We start from the raw sequence: 22,798 nt of genomic DNA on the forward strand, positions 1-22,798 counted from the left end.
CACTTTTATGACCAGAAGAGAACAAAAGTGCTTCGACATCACACGGAAATTGGAAGTTAAACATGCTTCTCTCCGTTTGCCTGCCAAGGTAGCTTTTAATGTGGTAAGGCCACTAGAGATTTCTAGAGAGAAACATATTTGTCAAATCTGTGATTAAACAAATCTGCAAAAGTCAAAACTGCAAATGTGGAGGGCTGACTATGAAAGTATCCCCCACAGTAGGGTGAAAAAATACACCGCGTGCACCTGGGGCCTATTTTTTATTTTTTCTCTTATTCCAAATGCTCTAAAGTTTGGGTATGCCACTGAAGATGAGTCTGGCTCAGCGTAAATCTTGCAAATAGTGACAAAATAGAGACATTGGGAGGGCAATGAGGCAAGGACTGTGTGGCAAAGCACAAAATGGATGTGAAGCCAGTTGTAAAGAGGAGATGGAAAGAGGAGGAAGTGGCCAGCCACACTCAAAGCCCCTCAGCCTTTAAAAAATTATAACAGCCCGGAAAAGGAAAGGAGGATCAGGGTGGTTGGGTGTGTGGGAGAAAAGTATACATTGCAGCAGCGACGACGACAAAACAACACTGGTAGCTGGTTGACAGTTTTCTCCCGGTCAAAAGCTGTGAGGGGGTGGAGGGGGAGCTGGTGGGAGTCCTCTGGCAGTCTGGGGGCAGGGGAGAGCCAAGGGAGGCCCTCTTTTCCTCTCCCTTAGACAGCCGTCCTAGTTTGGGGAGGGACAAAATGGCAGCTGGCTGAGGCGCTCCCTCTTGAGTCCGGCTGCAGTTCCTGGTGGTGCCTGAAGAGGGTGTTTCCCAGCCCCAGCGGGCAGAGAGGCCATTGTGGAGGGCTGCTGGCAGAGGGCCTTCCCCCCTTCCCCCAAGACCTAGGGCCTCACTTCAAAACATGGTGCCCTTGACGAGGCTGCCTTTGGCACCGTTGGGTCTCTGGAGTGAGGAGAGGACACTGGCAAAGGGCCCGCCTAAGGAATCCGGGATGGAAGCGAGTGGGCCCGGCCCGGGGGCCCAGCCAGGCCCGGGGCCCGCTGCCGCCACCACTTGCCCACCGGGGCCCGTGCCTTTTCCGGCCTCAGACCCTTGGCCACCTTGGCCTTGGCCTCCGGGACTAGGCCCTCCTCCTCCGCCTCCGCAGCTGGGTGCCGGGTTGGGATTGGGGTTAGGCCCTCCAGTGCTGTCTGGGTCAGTGCTCTTGGCCTCCTTGCCATCCTCCTCCCCTCCCCGCGAGGAATCCGACTTCTTTCCCGAAGAAGAGCCACTCTTGGCTGCTGCTGCTGCCGCCGCCGCCGCCCGCTCCTGCTTTCGGAACTTGGCTCGACGGTTCTGGAACCACACCTGGGTCAAGAAAGGAAGGGAGAGAGGGAAAGGAGAGGGGTGAGAGTATGGCCCGAGAGCTCCTCAGGAACGCAAGTACAGTGGGACCCTTAGGGTCAGGCTCCAGGAAACCCCTGGACCAGGGTGACCGGGTGTCCTATCCAAAAAGCAATAGCAAGTACATTTCTATACCACTTACCAGTGCACTAAAACACTCCCAAAGCAGTTTACAACGTGTAAAATAATTGCCCCCAACAAGCTGGGTACTCATTTTAGAGACCTCAAGGATGCAAGGCTGAGTCGACCCTGAGCCCCTGGCTGGAACTGAACTCACAATCTTCTGGTTTATGAGTGAGTGTCTGCAGTACAGGCATTTCACCACTGCACTACCAGGAGGAGAAGGCAATGCAAAATGGAGGACACAACCAAATAAATGCTACCAACACTCCTATAAAAATAGAATCGTGCTTCTTAGCCATGCTCAAAATAGAGAACATCTAAGGAAAATGGAGGACATGACCAAAGAAATGCTACAAGCACTCCTGTAAAAATAAGTTTGTGCCCCTTAGTCATGCTTGAAATGGAGTACATTGGAGGGGAAATGGAGGGCATGGCCAAATGAAAACTAGAAACACTCATAAAATAAATGTATGCTTCTTGGCCATGCTCAAAATGGGGGACATTCGAGGAAAATGGACGACATGACCAAATAAACGCTACAAGCACTCCTATAAAAATAAAATCATGCTTTGTTATGCTCAAAACAGAGGTCTTTTGAGGAAAATGGATGACATGACCAAATGAAAGCTAGAAACACTCTTATAAAAATAAAGTTGCCCTCCTTAGTCATGCTTGAAATGGTGGGAAATGGAGGGGAAATGGAGGATGTGACCAAATAAGCACCACAAGCACTCCTAATAAAAAATAAAACTGCGCTTCTTAGTTATGCTCAAAATGATGGACATCTGAGGAAAATGGAGGACATGATCAAATGAAAGCTAAAAACACTCCTATAAAAATAAAATTGTGCTTCTTTGTCATGCTCAAAATGGAAGACATTTGAGGGGAAAATGGAGGGCATGATCAAATAAGCACTACAAGCACTCTTATAAAAATAAAACTTCTTAGTTATGCTTGAAATTGAGGACATTTGAGGAAAATGGAGGGCACAATTAAATGAAAACTAAAAAGACTCCTATAAAAATAAATGTGTTTTTTTTAGTCATGCTCAAAATCGAGGACATTCAGGGAAAATGGAGGACATAGCCAAATAAAAGCTATAAAAAGACTCGTAGAAATATAAATTCATGTTTCTTAGTTTTGCTCGAAATGGAGGGCATTCAAGAAAAAAATGAGGGCATGACCAAATAAAAGCTAAAAACACTCCTATAAAAATAAATGTGTGCTTCTTAGTCGTACTCAGAAATGAAGGACATTCATGGAAAATGGAGGACATGACCAAATGCTACAAACACTCCTATAAATATAAATCTATGCTTCTTAGTTGTGCTCAAAACGGACGACATTTTGGAATTCCTCCTGGACAGAAGGTGGCAATGGAGGCCATGTCCTGGAAAAGGACATCTGGTCACCCTGGACTAGACAGAGCAGCACTTGGGAAGTTACTTTCAAAATTAGTTAGAGTGGGCCTTTAGGGTTGGGTTCCAGAGACAGTAGCATCACTAGGGGTGGCGTCACCCTACTGTATCATGGTATCACACAACCCCATTGACTGCTTCCAACCCATACAGAATCCTTAGGAATATTTTTTGTACTCTTTGTGTGTGTGTGTTGTGTGCCTTCAAGTCATTTTTGTCTTATGGCGGCCCTAAGGTGAACCTATCACAGGTTTTTTTTGGCTAGTTTCTTCAGAGGGGGGTTTGCCATTGCCATCCTCAGAGGCCGAGACAGTGTGCTCACCCAGTGGGTTCCTATGGCTGAGTGGGGATTCAAACCCTGGTCTCCCAGTATCCTAGTCCAACACTCAAGCCACAACACCACATTGGCCCTCCAGTGTGTACTAATTTTTCTACTAATGTTACTCATAAATCTTAATTCCAGTATATCACTGAATGGTAATGATAACAGCTATGACATAACTAGCAAAATTAAAACTATACAGTCAACCCTCCATATCCACAGATTTTTTATCCACGGATTCAAGCATCCACGGCTTGCAAATGTTTTAAAAATATATATAGATTCCATTAAGCGAAACCTTGATTTTGCCATTTTATATAAGGGACACCATTTTACTTTGCCATTGAGCATCCATGGATTTTTTTGGGGGCTGGTGGTTAGGATCTGGAACCAGACCCCAGTGGATACCAAGGGCCCACTGTACCTTTAAATTATAATATCATACACGCAGCCTAAGTTTATTTACATGTACATTTTTATATTGACATTTTAATTTTTTAGAAGCCTAGGGCCTCTCCTTTCTCTTCCCACTGAGACTCACAGCACTTACACCAGCTCTTCAATGTCTTAAAGGGATGAAGGTGAATGCCACAGAACAAGTCTTATTATATACAATGGCATAGCAAAATTGTGTCCCTTGCTTTTGGGAATTTTTATTAAAAATATATATTTTCTGGATGGTTGAATCCGTGGCTGCACAGTTCATGGGTTTGGAGAGCCAACTACAATTCCCATCATCCGCTAGCAGTTGGGGAGGGAGTAGGGCCTGGCCCCCTACTTGTTAAATTGTTTTTGTTGAGAGAACACCACTCTGTAGGCATTATAGGCAAAAAGTCTATAATAATACCCTTTAAAAATAACTTGTAAAATATTAAAATATTTTAATAATATTTTTAAAGTAACTTGTAAAAGTAACTAGAAACCATTACACCAATATGATAATGTCACATCTATTCATTATGTTCCTTTGTTACACAGCCTGGTTGCAAAATTAACAACAGCCACAACAAGAAGAACTGAGGGCCTAAATACCCTAAAGGCACCAGATCCATCTGATCTAGGAAGCTAAACAGGGTCATCCCTAATTAGTATTTGGATGAGAGACCGGCAAGGAACACCTGACACTGTAGGCTATATTTCAGAGGAAGGAACTGGAAAATGCACATGCAACATGACTACTCCTAACTTACTACTTCCAAGCTTTAGGAGTAAGAGTTTCACATACCATGTTCACAATGTCACCTTCTTTTGAAATAGTGAGATCCAGCTTATTCCGAAATAGTAACCACTATATTTATGATCATGAAATTCATGGGGTTACCATAAGTCAACAGGCAACTTGATGGCACACAAACACACAATAGGATGAAAAGCTCTGAGATTTTATTTCTACTAAGCCTGTCTTAAAAGTCACAAGCAGATCCTGACGCAAATTTAATTTCGCCTTCCCAAAATCAGAATAATGACGGATTTTTAGCAGAATAAATACTAATTTCCAACTCACTATCAATTGTAAAGATCTGAGTGCCATTAATAGCAGAAAGAAACATCTCCCTTTGAATTAATCTTGCCAAGAAAACCCTATGATATGCCTTGAAGGCACAAAACAACAACAAAAGCATGATCCCTTTTAATGCCAAGGGGCCTTTTAAAAAAGAAGTCTTCCTCACATGGATGAGCTATGAGTGGCTGATAAGTAAGACTGCAATCCTATACCCAATTTATTTGGAGTGAGCTCCACTGGATTCTAAGTAGACGGATATGTGCTGTAAAGTAGAGCACCCCTATCAGAGATATTAGCCTCTCAAAAAATGCAGAATTTTACTTAGGTAGCCAATTATTTTCTCTTAAGAGGGTGTCATCATATGTTAGGAAAGTAATTCACTCACCCACTCCGCACCTTGGCAGTGTGGACACAATTAGGTCATTATTTTACTACTGAAAGTAGCACCGCTGAACAGTTCTTACCAAGCTGCTGGCATAAACTATAATTTGAACATGAAGTTACAAATGTGTCCCTTGGAATATTGGTCTGTTTTTGGCATTTGATTGGCCTCCATTAGTAGCAGCAGAAGAAGAAGAAGAGGAGGAGGAGGAGGAGAAGGAAGGGGGGAGGGAAGGAAGGAAAAGAAAAGAAAAGAAAAGAAAAGAAAAGAAAAGAGAGGACCCTGGACTACTAATATTACATATCTGTGCTTTGTAGACAATGGGCATAGAACCAAACTATTGGTCACCCATAATAGTCTTGCCTTTGCCAGCAACTAGCAAACCCATTTTCCTGCTCTTTGCTAAGGGTGGGTTCTGCAATCTCCGGCCTTGTTCAGCCTGTCCTTGCAGCTGCTCACTGTACTTTTGCCAGGGCATACTTTGGCCTGGATATTTCTGCCATTGGCTGTACAGTGAACTGCTTTCCTAGTCATCTCTTGAGCTGTACATTAGGATCCTGTGCAGGCTTTGTTTACTAAGAAGCGCATCTGATCATGTGCACCTAGGAAATGCACATAAAGCAAGAGATATGTGGAGACAAGAGCAAACAGAAACCCGTTCCTCCTATCTGCTTTCAATGGGAAAAATGTTTTCCCCTGCCGTTTTCCACACTCCCCTCCATTCACTTATATATACAGTGGACCCTTGGTATTCGCTGGGGTTTGGTTCCAGGGCCCAATGTAGATATCAGAATCCATAGAGCCCAGGTCCCATTAAACACAATGGCATAGTAAAATGCTGCCCCTTATATTATATCAAATGGCAAAAATCAAGGTTAGTTGTTTGGGATTTATATTTCCTTGAATATTTTCAAGCTGTAGATGGTTGAATCTTTCGTTAAAGAATCCATGGATACAAACTGTACCAGGTGTGGGCAAAGGGAAGGATATGCCCTCCACCAAGACTGTTTTTATGGTCCTTGAGCCTGCAGGCTCCCTAGACTACCATTTGTATGGCAAAAGGGTGGACTGCCTCTCCTTGAAGCCCCAGGAGTGGCAACTCGCCTTTTAAATAGATTGCCATGGCCTCTCGACACACTTCTCTCTCTCTCTCTCTCTCTCTCTCTCTCTCTCTCTCTCTCGAAATTAGAATGGCACTTCTGGCAACCTTTTTTTTAAATTGGTAGTCTGTGTAGTTACAAGGAACAAAAACAAAAAACCTGCCCCTGAGCTCACCACAGTTGCCCCCCTGCGCTATATATGCAAGAATGCATGCCTTCATGACTCACATTATTATTTCCTGACCCACTTGAAGCCAATCCTTTCTGCTCAACTCAAGGTGGCAAAAGAGAAAGGGCTGAGGATCTAATCCACCTCAGTGCATGCCCACTAGAGTCACCTCGGATCATTGAATTTAAGGAAAAAGAGGATGAGGCATCTGGAGTGCAGATCAAGTGATCACACAGAGATATGTGTTTTACTCAGATGTATCACTCTTCCTATTTTTAAAATCCAGATAGCGAAAACTAAAGCATTTTGTATGTTGCCACTGAAATGTAGAGCAGCGCATGGCAGGAAAGACCTTTGTAATCCAGAAAGACAGTGAGATCTAGTTCAGATTTTAATTCTCACAATACTGCAAGATCCCCACATATGGTCCTTCTGTTTGTGAAGATCTGATCGGCCAAGAAGAGGGAGAAACAAACTATCTGGACAAAACAAAGACAAAAACAGAGAGCTCTTACCAGCTAGACTAAACGCAAGGAGAAAGTCCACAGAGACATTGGTCCAAAACACACTGGAGAAATAATCCATTTTGAGACTGCTTCAACTGGCTCAATACTAGGGAAGTATGGAAACTGTAGTTTTCTGAGACATTTAGCCTCCTCTGTCAGAGAGCCCTAGTGCCACAATACACTACAGTTCCTAGGATTCCCTAGTTGCACTGAGCCAAAGGGGTCTCAAACTGGATTATTTCTGCAGTGTCTTTTGGACCATTGCTGTTCAATAATATCTTAAAAATAAGGCAGGAGGAAAAGAGGGGAAAGACGGCATTCCTGATAGAGAGGAAGAATGGAGGAAGCCAGGGCTATTGATGACCTGGAGGGTGACTTGGAGGTCTCTCATTCATAGGGTCGCCATAAGTCGAAGTCGACTTGACAGCAGACAACAAGTAGGGCTGAGCTTTAACCCATGCGTAAGGGGGCTGGAGTAGTACTGGAGGTCAAGCTTTATGGCTACTGTATTTCATTTCAGGGCAGGCTGCCTTCTTTTGATGGGGACTCAAAATGAATGAGAAACCTCCCACCTCTAGACACAAAGAGAGACATCTTGGCCCAAAGGGGAGGAAGAAGACCCCAGCCAGGAAAGGAAAGGAAGCAGTGGGGGCACTTTTTTGTGGTGTCTTTTGGGCTATGTGGCCATGTTCTAGAAGAGTTTGTTTATGAGGTTTCACCAGCATCTATGGCTGGCATCTTCAGAGAATTCTGGCATGGAAGAGTGGGTATATATATATGTGTGTGTGTGTGTGTGTGTGTGTTATATATATGCTGTGTGACCCTGGGTTGGAAGGAATGATTTCCATGTTAATCTGTGTATTGTTCTGTAGGGGCATTTGTCAGTTTAGTTCTTCCTAGTTGATAGGTGGCACAATCTAGACAACCGGGCATTGTACCTACATGGAGCCACCAGAGGGGTGTGTGTCTGTGTGTCTCTGTGTGTTGTGTGCCTCCCATTATTATTTCCTGACTCTTTTGAAACCAGTCCTTTCTGCTCAACTCAGATGGCAAAAGAGGAAAGGAGTGAAGATCTCATTCACCTCGGTGGATGCCCATTGGAATCACTTCCCTCTTACGGCGACCCGATGCTAAGATTCGTAAGTATAACAGACTAAACTTCTCTCATCCTATTGAAATACCCGATGCGTCAGATTAAATTGTGACAAAATTGCAAATTCTGTGATTGAAATTGTCTGTGTAATTTTCATGTCTTCAAGACGGTTGAGGTTTTCACTTATCTGAGTGTTTAAGTCACTATGTAAAATTGTGTACACCTTGTAAAGTAAACTATTGTGTAACTTGTTACATTATTTTCGTTGCCAACATGTGCTCATTTCTACAGGAAGTGTGTTGTTTATTCATTGCTTCTGAGGCCCCAATAATAAAATAATGAAATTGTTCTCTTGTTTCTCATTATCAATAATAATAATAATAATAATAAAATTTATTTACATCCCGCCTCTCTTTGTAACACAACCAGGGCGGCTTACATGTTAAAAGCATACAATCCCCAACCCCAATATCTGAGAGTGTGCCTTGTTGCCCAAGGGCCACCCAGTGGGTTTTTATGGGCCTCGAACCCTGGTCTCTGGAGTGGCATTGCAACACACAAACAAACAAACAACAACAAAGAAAGGGTGAGTGCAGGAGTCTCCCTGCAAGTAAGGGGCAGGGGGGGGGGAATCCAGTTTGACACCTGCCATGACTCACTGCTATGAAATGCTGGGCACTGTAGTTTTGTGAGGCATTTAGCCTTCTCTATCAGACAGAGCTCTGGTGCTATGATGAACTACAACTCCCAGGACTTCACAGCCTTGAGCCGTGGCAGTTAAAGTGGTGTGGAAGTGAATCGTTGCTGCAGTGTGGATTCAGCACATCTTTGGAAGCCAAGCCCTACCTGGACCCTGGCCTCGGTGAGGTCGATCTTGAGGGCCAGCTCCTCGCGGGTGTAGATGTCCGGGTAGTGGGTCTCAGCGAAGACCCGCTCCAGCTCCTTCAGCTGGGCGCTGGTGAAGGTGGTCCGGATCCTGCGCTGCTTGCGCTTCTCGTTCAGGCCCCCGTGGTCTGTGAAGAGCTTGTAGGGCACTGCAAGGGGGGCATTAACAGGGCAGTGAATGCACCACAGTGGCATTGCCCAGCAGAGAAACCCATCCCACAAGAGCTGGGACAAGGGATCTGGACACCCAAAAACAGAACGCTCTTGCCAGTGAGCCCGGCCACAAAGAGACTATATTGGTCCCTAAACACAAGGCAGAAATAATAATAATAATAAAACTTTATTTTTACCCCGCCTCTCCCTCAGCATCGAGGCGCCTTACAAAGATCCCATCCAATAGAATAACCCAGTTTGAGACTGCTTTAACTGCCCTGGCTCAAGGCTAGGCAATTCTGGAGCCTATTGGTGTGTATGAGAAACCTTGAGCATGAAGTCGGAGACAGTTCCCAGGATTCCACAGCCTTGAGCCAGGGCAGTCCAAAGGTGGTGGTGGGGATCCAAGCGGATTGTTCCTGCAGTGCGGATGCAGCCGCTGATAGGCTTACTCCGGAGTAGTCTTGGGTAGAGGCAAAGGAGGAAGGCCACTGAAACTCACCGATCGTTTTGAAAGGTGCGAATATTGCTGTCGTTGTAATGATAATGATAATAATAATAATAATAATAATAATAATAATAATAATGTATTCCCCAACGATCAGGGTCTCAAGGCGGCTGACCACTGCCACAACAGGTAAAAGTCGGCACTCAGTTTTATTTTGGTCTTTTCCCTCCACTAAAAGGGAATCCTTTCATACACGACACCCCCCCCCCCGTAGGTCCTTCTCGAGGCAAAGGGCAAAGCCAACCTCGGGGACGCGTCTCTTGCCGGTTGGATCTTGGCCGGGGCCCGATTCCTCCTTCCCATCCCGGCCCTGGGTCCAAGAGCCCGGTTTAGGAAGAGGCGAGCCTCAGCCTCAGCTTTACTCCAAGGTCGATCCGGGGTAGCACTGCAGATCCAGGGAAGGGCTCTCCTCCCCCCGGAAAAGGGGCTGGCGCCAGGAAGTGGCTTCTGGAGTAAGAAGAAGCGAGGATGGTTGAGTGGTAGTAGCAGGAGTAGATGTAGTGAAGAAGGAGGAGGAGGAGGAAAGAAGAAAAGAGAAAGAAGGAGAAAGAGAAAAAGGAGGAGGAAAAGAAAGGGAAGAAGAAGGGAAGGAGGAGGAGAAGAAGGAGACGGAGAAAAAGGTGAAGAAGAAAGAAGGGGAGAAGGAGGAGGAAGAAGAGGAGGAGAAGGTGATGAAAAGGGAGAAGAAAGGGAAGAAGCCTCCTCGAAAGGACGAAGGAGAGAAGAAGCGAGGGAAAGGGCGCTCAATCTCGCCCCCCTTCCTTCGGGGCTGATTGGATTATGCCCCCGCTTCCCCTCTTCCATCCTCGGCGGAGTAAATAAATTACGCCCATCATTTTGGCAGCCGAAGGAGAGAGAGAGGGAGCTAATTTCCTGGGCGACATCCGGATCGTGTTGGAACGAGTAGAGTGAATTACAAACACACCCTCGGCCTGACTCTTGGCTATGGAATTCTGGGAGTTGGAGTTTGCTGTGGGCCCCACAACAAACTCCAGCTCCCAGATTCCCTAGCCCAAGAGTGGAAAGCAGGCGCTGGTTGCCTTACTCGCGGCGTAGGGCTGCTCTGATGGTCTCGGAGGGATCCCAGGCTGCAGGGCCGGGTCCCAGGGAAGGGCAGGCGGCGCCGGCGCCGAAGGTGGTCCGGATGGGGTTGTACTGGAGCCCCCGGCTTGGCTGCAGGAGCTGAAGTCGGCGTGGCCGAGGCCAGGCTGGAGGTGTCCATGCCGGCCATGCAGGACTCGTGCCGGGAGTTCAGGTAAGAGTACTCCATCTTATACCTGGAGGGCAGCCCGGGAGAGAGCCAGCCAGAAGACAGCGGAGGGAATGCTCTCAGCTCGGCTCCTGCGCCCAGAGTGGCTCCCCGCCGGCCCGCCGGCGGAGTTTTGATGATGAGGCCGAAAGGGGGTCTCTAGAGCATAAGCAGAGCGTCCTCCTCCGCTCTCCCTCCGCAAAGTTGGCGCTTCCCAGCCTTGGAGCCGCGAAAGCCGAGCCTCTCCGCTCTCCGCCGCTTTTTACATGACATAACTCATCCCTCCATTGGGCTGGAAAAGGGGAGGAGGGAGGGAGGGAAGGGAGGAGAAGGGGGGGGCAGCTCCCCCTCCCCCCTTTGGCTCTAAGGCGAAGTTAAGGCAACACCACCACTCACCCCCCCCCTTTACTACATCCTCTTCGAGAGGCCATGCTTTCTTTTTCCCCACCATGAAAAGCCGGCCTTTCTTCTCTCCCCCCCCCCAGGGAAGGATGGCCTTTCCCTTCCCCACTTTAATGGCCCCCCCCTTCAGAAAAGCTGGCCTTTCCTTTCCCATCACCTTTTCTTTCTCTCCGTTTTTTCTCTTCCTCCACCAGAAAAAGCTGGGCCTTTTCACCCTCTTTCTCCCACCAGGAAAAAGGGACTTTCCCTTCTCCCCTCCCTGCCCCCCAACACAAACAGCTTGGCTTTTGCGCTCCCTTTCCCCTCACCTTTTTCTTTCTCCCCCCGAGAAGAAGAAGCTGGCCTTTCTCTCGTTCTCTCCCCACCAGGAAAACGGGGGCTTCCTCTTCCCTTCAACTTTTTATTCCCCCCATTCTCTTCCCCACCTTACTTCCCCCAACAAGAAAAAGCTGGCCTTTTTTATTCTCTCCCCCCAAACTTTTCTCCCTCCCCCCCACCAGAAGAAACTAGCCTTTTTCCCCTCGCCTTTTTTTTTATCCCTCCCAAATACACGTATCAGGAAAACCATCATGTCTTTCTCCCCCCCCACCACCTTTTTACCCACCTGGAAAGCTTGCCTCCCCCCTTTTTACCCCCCCCCCAATCACCCCCAGATCCTGGGAATCCTCCTGCCTTTAGAATCCGACCGGCCTCTTTAGAGAAAGAAGGAAAGTCGAGTGAGGACGACGACGATGTCCCCGGAGGAGATTGAATTGCGGGGGCCTTTGGAAGCCTCCTTTCCAGAGGGGCTTGGAAGGAGGAAGAGGAAAGAAGAGGGAGGAAGGAAGGAGGCAGGAAAGAAGGAAGGGAGGAAGGAGGCAAGAAGGAAGGAAGGAGCGGGAGGAGGAAAGAAGGAAGGAAGGAAGGAAGAAGAAGAGGAAAGAAGGAGGCAGGAAGGAGAAGAGAAGGGAAGGAAGGAAGGAAGGAGGCAGGAAAGAAGAGGTAGAAGAAAGGAGGACAAAAGGAAAGAGGAAGGAAGGAAGGAAGGAAGGAGGCAGGGTGAAGGAGTGGCCCAGGTGGGAAAGGGCTGGAAGAGGGATGGGTGCCAGGCTGAGAGAAGGGGCTTCTCTTCTTCTATCCATCCCCCTCTTTCCTCCCTTGAGCTTTTTCTTATCCAGGGAGAACCACCCCCCTTTCTCTCTCTCTCTCTCTCTCTCTTCTCTCTCTCTTTCTCTTTCTCTCTCTCTCTCTCCGTGTCCGGAGAAGCCGGTTTTGTAAGAACTTACACGCTCAATTTCCCGACCAAGCCGACCTCCGAGGGGCGTGAAATGTCCAAAGGGCCCAGACACTGAGTCCATCGGGGGACACTCACACACCCCTTGTCCTATCCCCCGAGGAGGGATGCCCCAAGACCCACACACCACTAGGCGACCCGGCCCTATACGTCCTAGAAAGGAGGAGGATTCTCTCTTGGAGGCTGCCTTTTGCATTTTTCTGCCTGTTGCTTCCTGCTGCTTCTTTGCTTTTGCATTGTCACTTCCTATGGGTTTTACTATTGCATTCGAGTATTTGTATGCCAGTGTTGCATTGTATTGTAGTCTAGTATGGCATTTTTCATACTATATTTTAGTATTAGTATTGCATTTTTAGTACTGTATCTTGGTATTGCGGGTCTAGCGTTACATTTTTCACATTGTATCTTAGCATTGTATTCTAGTATTATATTTTTCGTTTTGTACCTTTTATGTATTCTAGTACTGTATGCAATTTGGAATGATCTCTAGTATTGTATTCTAATATTATATTAGTATTGTATCTTAGATTCTGTTCTAGTTTGGATTTTAGCGTTGCATTTCACTATTATATCTTAGCATTGTATTTTTAGTGCTGTGTTTTACTATTGTATTTTAACGTTGTATTCTAGTATTGCAGTTTTAGTATTGTACCTTAGCCTTGTATTCTAATATTGCATTTTTGTATTGTTATTCTTCAGTAATGTATTTTCGTATTGCATTTTTCGTATTGTATTTGATTTTCAGTATCTATTCTAGTATTGCATTTTAATATTCTATCTTTGTGTTCTACTAGGGTCGCATTTTTAGTATTGTATTTTAGTGCCATATTCTAGTATTTCATTTTAGTATTGCATTCTAGCATTGCCTTTTGTAAAAAAAATTATTGAAAGTTATTGCTGTTTTGTGTTTTTGTTTTTCCTTTGCAAAGCTCCATGTCCACGGTAGAAATAAATGGTGACAGCAAACTCCAACTCCCAGAATTCCATAGCCTGGAGCCAGAAAAAAAAAGAGTTAAACGGGTTATTTCTCCAGTGTGGATGCAACCTATTTTTGCTGGGCTTTTCTTTGGAATTATAGGAGGAACCTTTTGTAAAATAAAATATGCGGCTGCTTCCTTGCCTCTTCCAAAAAATTTTTTCTTTTCCCTGGGAAAGATGTCCGGAAAATGTCCAGGATTTTATTCTTTTCCTTGTTTGGGACTGACTTGGGCTTTTTGGTTGGTTGCCCTGCTAAAGACAGTGGCTTATTCCAGTTTCAAACTGGGTGGCTTGACAAAAACCAGTTCTCTTGGCCATAGGAATTCTCTTATCAAAATGGTGTCTCTTGACCAAACCCAAACGTTTTTTGTTTCCAGTCTCTCCCTTTCCAGCCTTCTCACCTTCCCTTGTAGTAAATAAATAATAATAATAATAATAATAATAATAATAATAATATATAATAAATGGCAATAAAACATTCGTTGTTATAATGAGAGGAGTTGGTGTAGTTTTCTTACTCTGAGCCGCTCCATTCCATCCTCCGCAACTTCTTTTCCTATCAAGGAAAATGGGGTTTTTAAAAAAAAATCATACAGAGAAAATAATAATAATTCTCTTATCTAATAATAATAAATATGATGAGTTGTCGCATTTTTAATACCTTTGCCTGAAGAAGAAGCCAGTGGAGATTCGAAAGCTTGCTCATTTATTTTGGGCATTTTGGTTGTTCCAATAAAGGTATCACTGTTTGGTGGATTTGGGGGTTGGTATTATTGTGGATGTATTGTTTTTGTGGTTGATAGATGATATTGTGGATGTTGTTGTTGTTATTATTATTATGGTGATATATTGTTTTGTGGATTTGGAGAGTTATTGTGGATTGTTTGTTTTTGTGGATTTCAGATGATATTGTGGATGTACTTACTATTATTATTATTATTGTAGATGTATTGTTTTTGTGGATTTGGGGTGTTATTGTGGATATATTGGGGGGGTTGCTGCATTTTGGGCGTTGTGGATGTATCCTTTTTGATGTTTTTGTGGATGTATTGTTTTTTGGTGGATTTTGAGTGTTATTATGGAAGTATTGCTTTTGTAGATTTTGAGTGTAATTGTGGATGTATTGTTTTTTGCAGCATTTTGGGTGTTATTGTCGAAGTATTGTTTTTGGTGGATGTTGGGTGCTATTGTAGATGTATTGGTCTTGGTGGGTTTGGGTGTTATTGTACTTTGCTCCAAGGCCAGCCTGGCTGCCCCTGGATGTGTTTCTCTTCCAATATTGCGCTGATGGGTCCCACTGTTTTCTGGAGAGAGAATCTCCATACACTTCAGTTTTCTCTTTCATTTCATCTCTTTTTGAGAAAATCCTGGATTTTTCCTGAGATCAGAATATGGGGAGAACTAATTTTATTACATCCCTTCCCTCCCTGTAACAACTTGGTTCCAGAAGGAGCCACACAATTCTTCTTCTTCTTGCCAGGGCTCAACTGGTGTCAACCCAGATTATTTCTGCAGTGCGAATGCAGCCCCGGTTTGATGGCATCATGCAAGCTTTAGGAGCTCCACTGGCTTCTTCATCAGGGGAAGGTATTAAAAACCATGGATGATGTGGTTGTGCACCTTGAAGTCCTTTCAGATTTATAACCACCTTAAGGAGGGACCTATCCTAGGGTTTCCTTGGCAAGTTTCTTCAGAGGGGGTTTGCCATTGCCATCCTCTGAGGCTGAGAGAGTGTGACTTGCCCAAAGCCACCCAGTGGGTTCCCATGGTTGAGCCAGGAGTTGAACCCTCATCTCAGTTGTCCTAACTACAAATTTATTGATTGATTTGATTTGATTTTTGTCCCTCCTTTTCCACCAAAAGGGACCCAAAGGCAGCTCACAACTGAAAATTCTAGAAACCTATTACGAGAAAACAATTACAAATATCATCTAAAACCCATATGAAATTACAGACATTTTATTTTACAGACATTTTGTGGACAAGGCTCCATAAAATGTAGGGCATTCGAGGAAAATGGAGGATATTGACCAAAACAACAACAAACCAACCCTGAAAATACCTGTAATACAAAATGCCCTCCCTTTTCAGCATCCTTAAGAAGCACGAATTCATAAATATTTGTCCTACATTTCAGCTTTCTGTCCAGGAGGAATTTCAATATGTCTTCCATTTTGAGCATCCCTAAGAAGCATGAAATCGTGCTTACTAGGGATGCTCAAAACGGAGGACATTTTGAAATTCCTCCTGGGCAGAAGGTTAAAATGTAGGACATATATTTATGCATTTGTGCTTCTTCGGGATGCTCAAAACGGAGGACATTTTGAAATTCCTCCTGGGCAGAAGGTTAAAATGTAGGACATATATTTATGCATTTGTGCTTCTTCGGGATGCTCAAAATGGAGGACAATTTGAAATTCCTCCTGCACAGAAGGTGGAAATGTAGGACATATATTTATGAATTCATGCTTCTTAAGGATGCTGAAAAGGGAGGACAATTTGAAATTCCTCCTGGACAGAAGGTGGATATATATTTGTATAATATATGAGGATGTGGTGGCTGTGTTGTTCTGTGGAGGGATGTCTATGCAAGCGGATTCCTCCTCTCTTTCTGGCCCTGTGGTCCTGGGAGCAAAGCATCTCCAAAGTCCAGGAGTTCACTCTGGTGCCCCAACAAACTTCCCAGAATTCCATAGCATGGAGCCTTGGCAGTCCAAGTGGTGTCAACCCGGATTATTTCTGCAGTGTGGATGCCTCATTCATCTCCAAAATGGCAAAGTGCAACTGAATTGCAAAGCAATTACAAGGTGGAGGAGCAGCCTTCCTTTGCCTCCTGCCTCAGGAATATGAAGGCAAAGCCACTCTAGGAAGAGAGAGGAACCAAACTGTGTAGGCCTCAACCCCAAGAGGTCTTAAAAATGTGGTTAGGGGGTGGTGGCTGTTTCAGGCAAGGCCTCCCTCTCCTCCCAAGGCCTCCCTTCTTCACCACAGGCCTGACTATTCTGAGGTGAGCTAGCAAAAATGGCAGCCTCTTAGCCAAGGAGAGTGAGGAGACACCTATGCCTCCAAAATAGTGCCATTTGACACCACTTTAAGTGCTTCAGCACCATCCTATGGAATCCTGGGATTTATATTTTCACAAGGTCTTTAGCTTTCTCTGTCAAAGCGTACAAATGGTACATGCCCACTGCACACACCTCCAGTGAGGAAGCAAATTAGTGAAATTATGTCATGGCAGTTAAAGTGGGGTCCAACTGTATTATTTCTACAGTGTAGATGCACCCTCAGAAATGGTGGGATTAAGCACAACTTTGGCCCAAATTCACAGCCTGGGAAGGTTCCTTTCCTTGGCCTGCAGTTCCCAGAAGGGCCCAGCCAACATGGCCAAATTTAAGGCTCCTCGCCTCTTATCCTGACCTGACCTGAAGGCAGTGGAAGCCACCGATTTCCTGTTTCAAAGAGCCATCCATAGGCCCAACATAAAGCCAAAACTGTATCCCCTTTGGAGGTCCCCAGTATATAGTGTGGGAGTAAATTGTGAAGTGTGGATTTTTCTCCTGGTCCTCTTCATCGCCATATGCCCAAGAACAGACAGCTGCAGCCATCTATTTCAGTAAATGTGATGTAGAAATTGCAAAGGGTCTGTTGCAAAGCTGGGAGGCTGCAAGTGGCCACTCAAGGCTGAATGATTCCAAAATTCTTGGCATTATAACAGCAACAACTCATACCAGTTTATGGTTGGGGAAATCCACTTGCTTACAATCTAGTGTGAAGGGTGCAGCTGAGCTTAGGGCACAGAGAAGCTAGGGATGTGATGAGAAATGCCCCTGTTAACCAAAAAATTCCTGGGACATCGACCCTGAAAGCTATGGTTGAATTGCAACACTATTTAGAGTTACTGTTGAGCCATTACAGCAGTGGTTCTCAACCTTCCTAATGCCATGACCCTTTAATACATTTCCTCATGTTGTGGTGACCCCCAACCATAGAGGAGCGGGATCTTGGTTCCTAAGACCATCGGAAATAAGTGTTTTCCAATGGTGATGGTCTTAGGTGACCCCTGTGAAGGGGTCGCAATCCACAGGTTGAGAGCAGCTGCATTACAGACAAGAGCTCTTGAGATTCTTCATACTCATCTTGTCTCGCCACTTTAAAAAGAGCCATCTAACTTATTTTAATTTCTTAATTACATTTATATCCCACATCTCCTCCACTGAGTTCAAGGCAGTGTGAAATAGTCCCCTTCTCTGTATTATTATTATTATTATTATTATTATTATTATTATTATATCCCACCCTTTCCCCAAAACTGCAACTCAGGGTGGCTTACGGTATTAAAAACAGTACAATTAAAAGCACACAAAAATGGTACACGGAAATAGAATTAAAATATTACAATATTACAACAAACTATATGTTAAAAGAATAAAATACAATTTAAAAGGTAAAAAATGTTTCAAACACTTTAAAACAATGCGACACCCCAGTGCATTCTTCTCTGTGCTACTTTCTCACAGCAATTCTGTCAATTCAGAGAGATAGCTGTGTAAGTCTGGAATATCAGTATGCAAAGGGATCTTGTAGCAGTTGTGCTACAGTTTCTTTCCCACAGCTAGCCTCAAAGGGGCTATAAGAGACCTTTGTATACAACAGTTCAATGAAATAAGTAATGCAGAGAAAGAGTCACCACTACCTAGTGAATTTCATGGCAGTCAAAAAACCCAGGAGGACCTACTATCTTCTCTCCTGCCCTATCATTATTCCTTTCTGTGACTTTCCAAAGAAGAGAGCTTTATCTGAACCACTTAGAGGACTAAAGTTAACACTGACACTTCAACTCGCCTTCCAAAGTCAGCCTAAAGGAACAGTTTTAACTTTCAACTTAAAAGGGATGTGCTGATTTCAGAGCTTTTCAGGCAGTAGTCACAGTTTTTTAAGGCAGTAGCCATCACTCTGATGGCTGGAGAAAGAAACCGCCAAAAGATTCTCAATGTGGGAATTGTGATGGGATTGAGGAAATCAGGAAGGAATATACAGTATCAGAAATGGTGGTCTCTCATCTATCTTGAGCTTAGGCCCTTCAGATACCATTGTATTGCATCGCTCACCTAGCCCTAGCCAATTGTGAGAGAGATCATGAGAACTGCAGTTCAACAACAGTGGGAGGGCAATACATTGCCTACCCCAGGCTTAGACCATAAGACTACATTTCCCAGAATTCCATAGCATGGAGCTATGGCAGTTCAAGTGGTGTCAAAGCAGATTATTTCTGCAGTGTGGATGCCTCAATTGTATCCAAAATGGCAAAGTGCAACTGGGCAGCAAAGCCCTTCCTTTGCCTCCTGCCTTAGATGGATGAATAACAGAATCTTGAATTTAGCCCTGAAGCAATCAGCAACCAGTGGAACTTCAACCATAAAAGATGTGATGTGCTATGTGTTGCTAATGCTGGAGAGTGCCAAGTTGACACCAGTAGCAGTTTCCAAGCATCCTTCAAAGGTGGTCTCCTGGAATCATAGAGCTGAAAGGGACCTCTAAGTCCATCTAATACAATTTACGGGGATCCACCATTCAAGTGCCCCTGTGAGGTGGCCATCTGTTTTTAAAACTCCAGTGAAGGAGAGTCCACCATCTTCCTATTGCATTCTAAACTGCTGGTACCATTGGGATGCAGTTGTGTTCCTGCCCCTGGTGTCACCAAGTGCAGGTTGGCAGGGCTTCCTGGAGGGGGGCTTCTGGTGTGGGAAGTGGAGCTTCTGGGGATTGCAGCAGCAGTGGCAACGAGGTGCAGAGGAGGGCTGCACTTGGCGTTTTTCATTGTCACGAGCCTCATGCTTCTAATGAAGAGAACTCAGCTGCGGCAAGGAGGGGCAGGGTGACTGGGGTGTCACCTGGTGTGGACCAAACCCCCGTAGTGATGCCACTGTTGGGAAGTTCTTCCCAATTGCTTGTCTTTCTTGTAATTTGAATCTATGAGTCAGGGGTGTTCGTTATCCTCTGGAGCAGCGGGAAACATGATAGCTATTTCAGACGGCTATCATATCACCTCTCAGTCTTCCCTTCTCCAGGATAAAGCTACCTAAATTCCTCAACCATTCCTCATAGGGTACATTATACAGTCATCCCTCCATGTTTGTGGCTTTGACTTTTGTGTTTGATTATTTGTGGATTTGATTAATATGTTCTCTCTAAGAATCTCTAGGTCTTTCAGTGCAACCCTGCTGGAAATTGACCATAGAGTTGCATTTCAGGACTTGGAGATTATTAAAGAAAACACTTCTCTAGGCATCTGAAGGTCCTCCAGCATGACCATGGTCAACGTTTGTCAGATGTTGACCATAGATTTGCTCTGGAGGACCAAGAGACTCCAAGAGAGGTGTTCTCTCAGGTTAAAAATACTGAGGATTTTTATTTGTAGTTTTTCCATTTTCAGAGGGGTCCTGGGCCCTTAACCCCAGCAAATGTGGAGGGCCCACTGTAGAACGGTACACCAGTCTACTTGAGATGTTATTGAGACATGCACGGCAGCCTTCAGATAAAGCATTACAATGCTGTCTCTTTTATTTTTGATTTCTTTCTTGAAATTTGCCAGCCATAAGTTTACCTTTTAAACTGCGGCTGCACACGGTGAGCATAACCCTGTACACCGAGCCAATGTTTTTGTGTATTAATTGAAAACACATAGCCCACTTTTCTTGTGAAAATGACCTCTAGGTGGCAATGTGAAAAAGTTTTCAGGGAGCTGTCCAACACAGAGATTCCTTTCCTAAGTCAATACATGTACCATCAGCAAATTGGCTTGGATGTGGGCTCTTCTTTTTTTATTAGGTCCCTCAGAACATCAATGTGCACTTACACAGAATTGTGATTTTAAAAGAAGGACTCCTCATGTGCTTTGGATTGAAGCAGAAGCAGCTGATGACTTCTATGTTAGGACTGTGGTAAATTTGTTGTTGTTGTTGTTGTTGTTGTTGTTGTTGTTGTTGTTGTTGTGTGCCTTCAAGTCATTTCCAATTTATGGCAACCTTTTCATAGGGTTTTCTTGGTGAGATGTATTCAGAGGGGGTTAGCTGAGTGTGACTTGCCCAAGGTGAAGATCTGAACCCTGGTCTCCAAAGTAATAGTCAAATGCTCAAATCACTACATCACACTGGCTCTGGTAATGTGAGGTTTTATTACTACCTTTAAAGAAGCTTTCCAAGGTGCTGAACTTGTATCATCTCTGAATACTCAGTAAGGGTTTGGTATAAAACCCAATCAGAACATCATTGGAAAAAACAATAATACAGGAAAGGTGGAAAGAAGCAGAAAGAGAGGAAGGCCACATGCTAGATGGATAGACTCTATGAATTTGCAGGAACTCAGCAGAGCAGTGGAAGTCAGGGAATCTTGGAAATGTCTCATCTACAAGGCTACAATGGGTCGAGATCAACTTTGAGGGTGGATAACAAAACCAAAAACAACATAAACCCATATTCACCACAAGCATGACACAGAAGCCATCAGCTGGCACTGAATCAAACTGTTCTGCACAATCAAATGTCCAGCAATTTTATTGCTTATCTTTGAGTTCATATTATTTATCAATAAGTCTAACTGCTCCATCCTAAAGTAGAAGATCCCACTGAGAACTGTCCATCGTATCCTCTGCATCCTGTTCTTTGCAGCAGCCTCGCTATAAAATATCTTCATGAAAATTTAACTTCCTGATTTTATTCAGTGTATTTATTTAGATACAAGTATATTCACGGTGGTCAAGTTCTGCATGTGAAAAGTTTTGCCTCTGCTCATACCTTTTTCCTTGTTCCTTCAACAATGAATCAATCGTATATCATCTTAAGTCAAACTCGTTTATTGTGTCATGAAAAAGCTACTCTGCCACACTCCACATGTTGGGTATGAAAGCTCACACTGCTTATGACAGTGGGCCCTGCAGTCGGAAACAACTTGAAGGCACATAACAACAACAAACAGAACAATTATTTGGGGAAAGACCTATGACAAATTAAGCCCCCCGCCCTCCGAGGAAGAAACTTTCCAAGCAGCTTAATAAGGAGGATCATGTTCACTGTGCATGAAATGCTCACTTACGAATGGGGCAGGAGGAAGAAAAAACCAGCAGAGAAGGGGGAATGAAATGGGGTGGCTGTAAAAGGAGGACTGGGGTACATAGATATTAAAAGTCTAGAGAGAACCATAATTTCCTGCTAAAAACTTTTAAAAAGTTTTTTTTTTATTCCTCAGGTATGACAATAAGAACAAAGGACAACATCATGAATTTTATGTAGCTGGCTTTGGTCACCACTATATCCACTCCACCACCACCCCAACCTCAAAATGTAGCAAGAAGTGTAAGAGTTCCTGATCTTTCTAAGCCAGTTTTTTAGCATGAATTTTTTAATGAATTGATTGGCTAATGCAGATTCCAAAACAATTACCATTCAATATTCCCATGCTTGCAAGTTGAATGGGGCTGCATCTGAGAGAGACACTTAATATCTGTGGAGTGTGAGCTACACTGAACATTGTAGGCTCTCTGGTGTGAAACCCTCCTGCAGCATTGTCTTCTGGTATTAGAAGCTATTCCACCTTGGGAGTTGAACTGAAACTGAGAGAGTGTTATCTCTTGCTTTTATCTCTGCATTGCAGTTGGCCTTAAAGCCAATACTATACAATAATCTTGCAGTTATGCCTTTAGGAAGATAGAGCTGAGAGAGTAGTTTATAGTAGCCCTACAATATAATCTGTTGGTAAGATACTGCAGGCTGCTTTGACTTCCCTCAGACTGTTTTTTTTTTTTCCTTTTAAGAAATGTACATGAAGAAAGGCTTCAAATTAGGGATTCCTAATCTGATGCTAACATTTATTCATTTTTAGCGCCTTCATCCAGAGGTTTGGATAACAAATACACACTACAAAATTTTATTTCAAGGTAGTTTGCTTTATTTCTGATCTTTGGGTTGTGAGTGCTATTGCTTTTGGAAATAAAAAAGTACAACACATGCACAAAAGGAAAATGAAGGTTTAAGGAACCCTAAGTCTGCAGCCATCCAAAGGAAAAAGAGAAAAGAAAACAAAATCTGTTCAGAAAGAGTTGTCCCTGAAAAGTCCAGTGGGAACTGAGCCACAGAATGCTAAGTGTTGTGTGTGAGTGGGAATGATGAAAGATGGTGGTAGACTGATGCAGCTGGAATCCCAAATTTCCGACTGCAATATTTTATTGCAGGTCCCACTCATGCCTTCTGAGGCAGACTGCAAAGATGTTGATGACTGAGCTCCTTGTCTGCCTAGCAACTGCCAATGGCACATACTTTCCTTTAGAATATGAAAACAATCAGGATTGGCTTGGAACAG

At 44.3% G+C, this 22,798-nt stretch overlaps 1 protein-coding gene across 1 annotated transcript; it reads right to left on the reverse strand.

Annotated features, from left to right (window-relative positions):
* Positions 1 to 890: 890 nt before the first annotated feature.
* PHOX2B (paired like homeobox 2B) lies at positions 891 to 10,812 on the reverse strand. Its single transcript, XM_042469842.1, is given in 6 exon segments — positions 891 to 1,343; positions 8,843 to 9,039; positions 10,596 to 10,637; positions 10,640 to 10,708; positions 10,711 to 10,737; positions 10,740 to 10,812. Coding segments are annotated over 6 exon segments (861 nt in total).
* Positions 10,813 to 22,798: the final 11,986 nt, after the last annotated feature.

This window comes from Sceloporus undulatus, chromosome 5, assembly GCF_019175285.1.
Source record: "Sceloporus undulatus isolate JIND9_A2432 ecotype Alabama chromosome 5, SceUnd_v1.1, whole genome shotgun sequence".
Taxonomy (NCBI): domain Eukaryota; kingdom Metazoa; phylum Chordata; class Lepidosauria; order Squamata; family Phrynosomatidae; genus Sceloporus; species Sceloporus undulatus.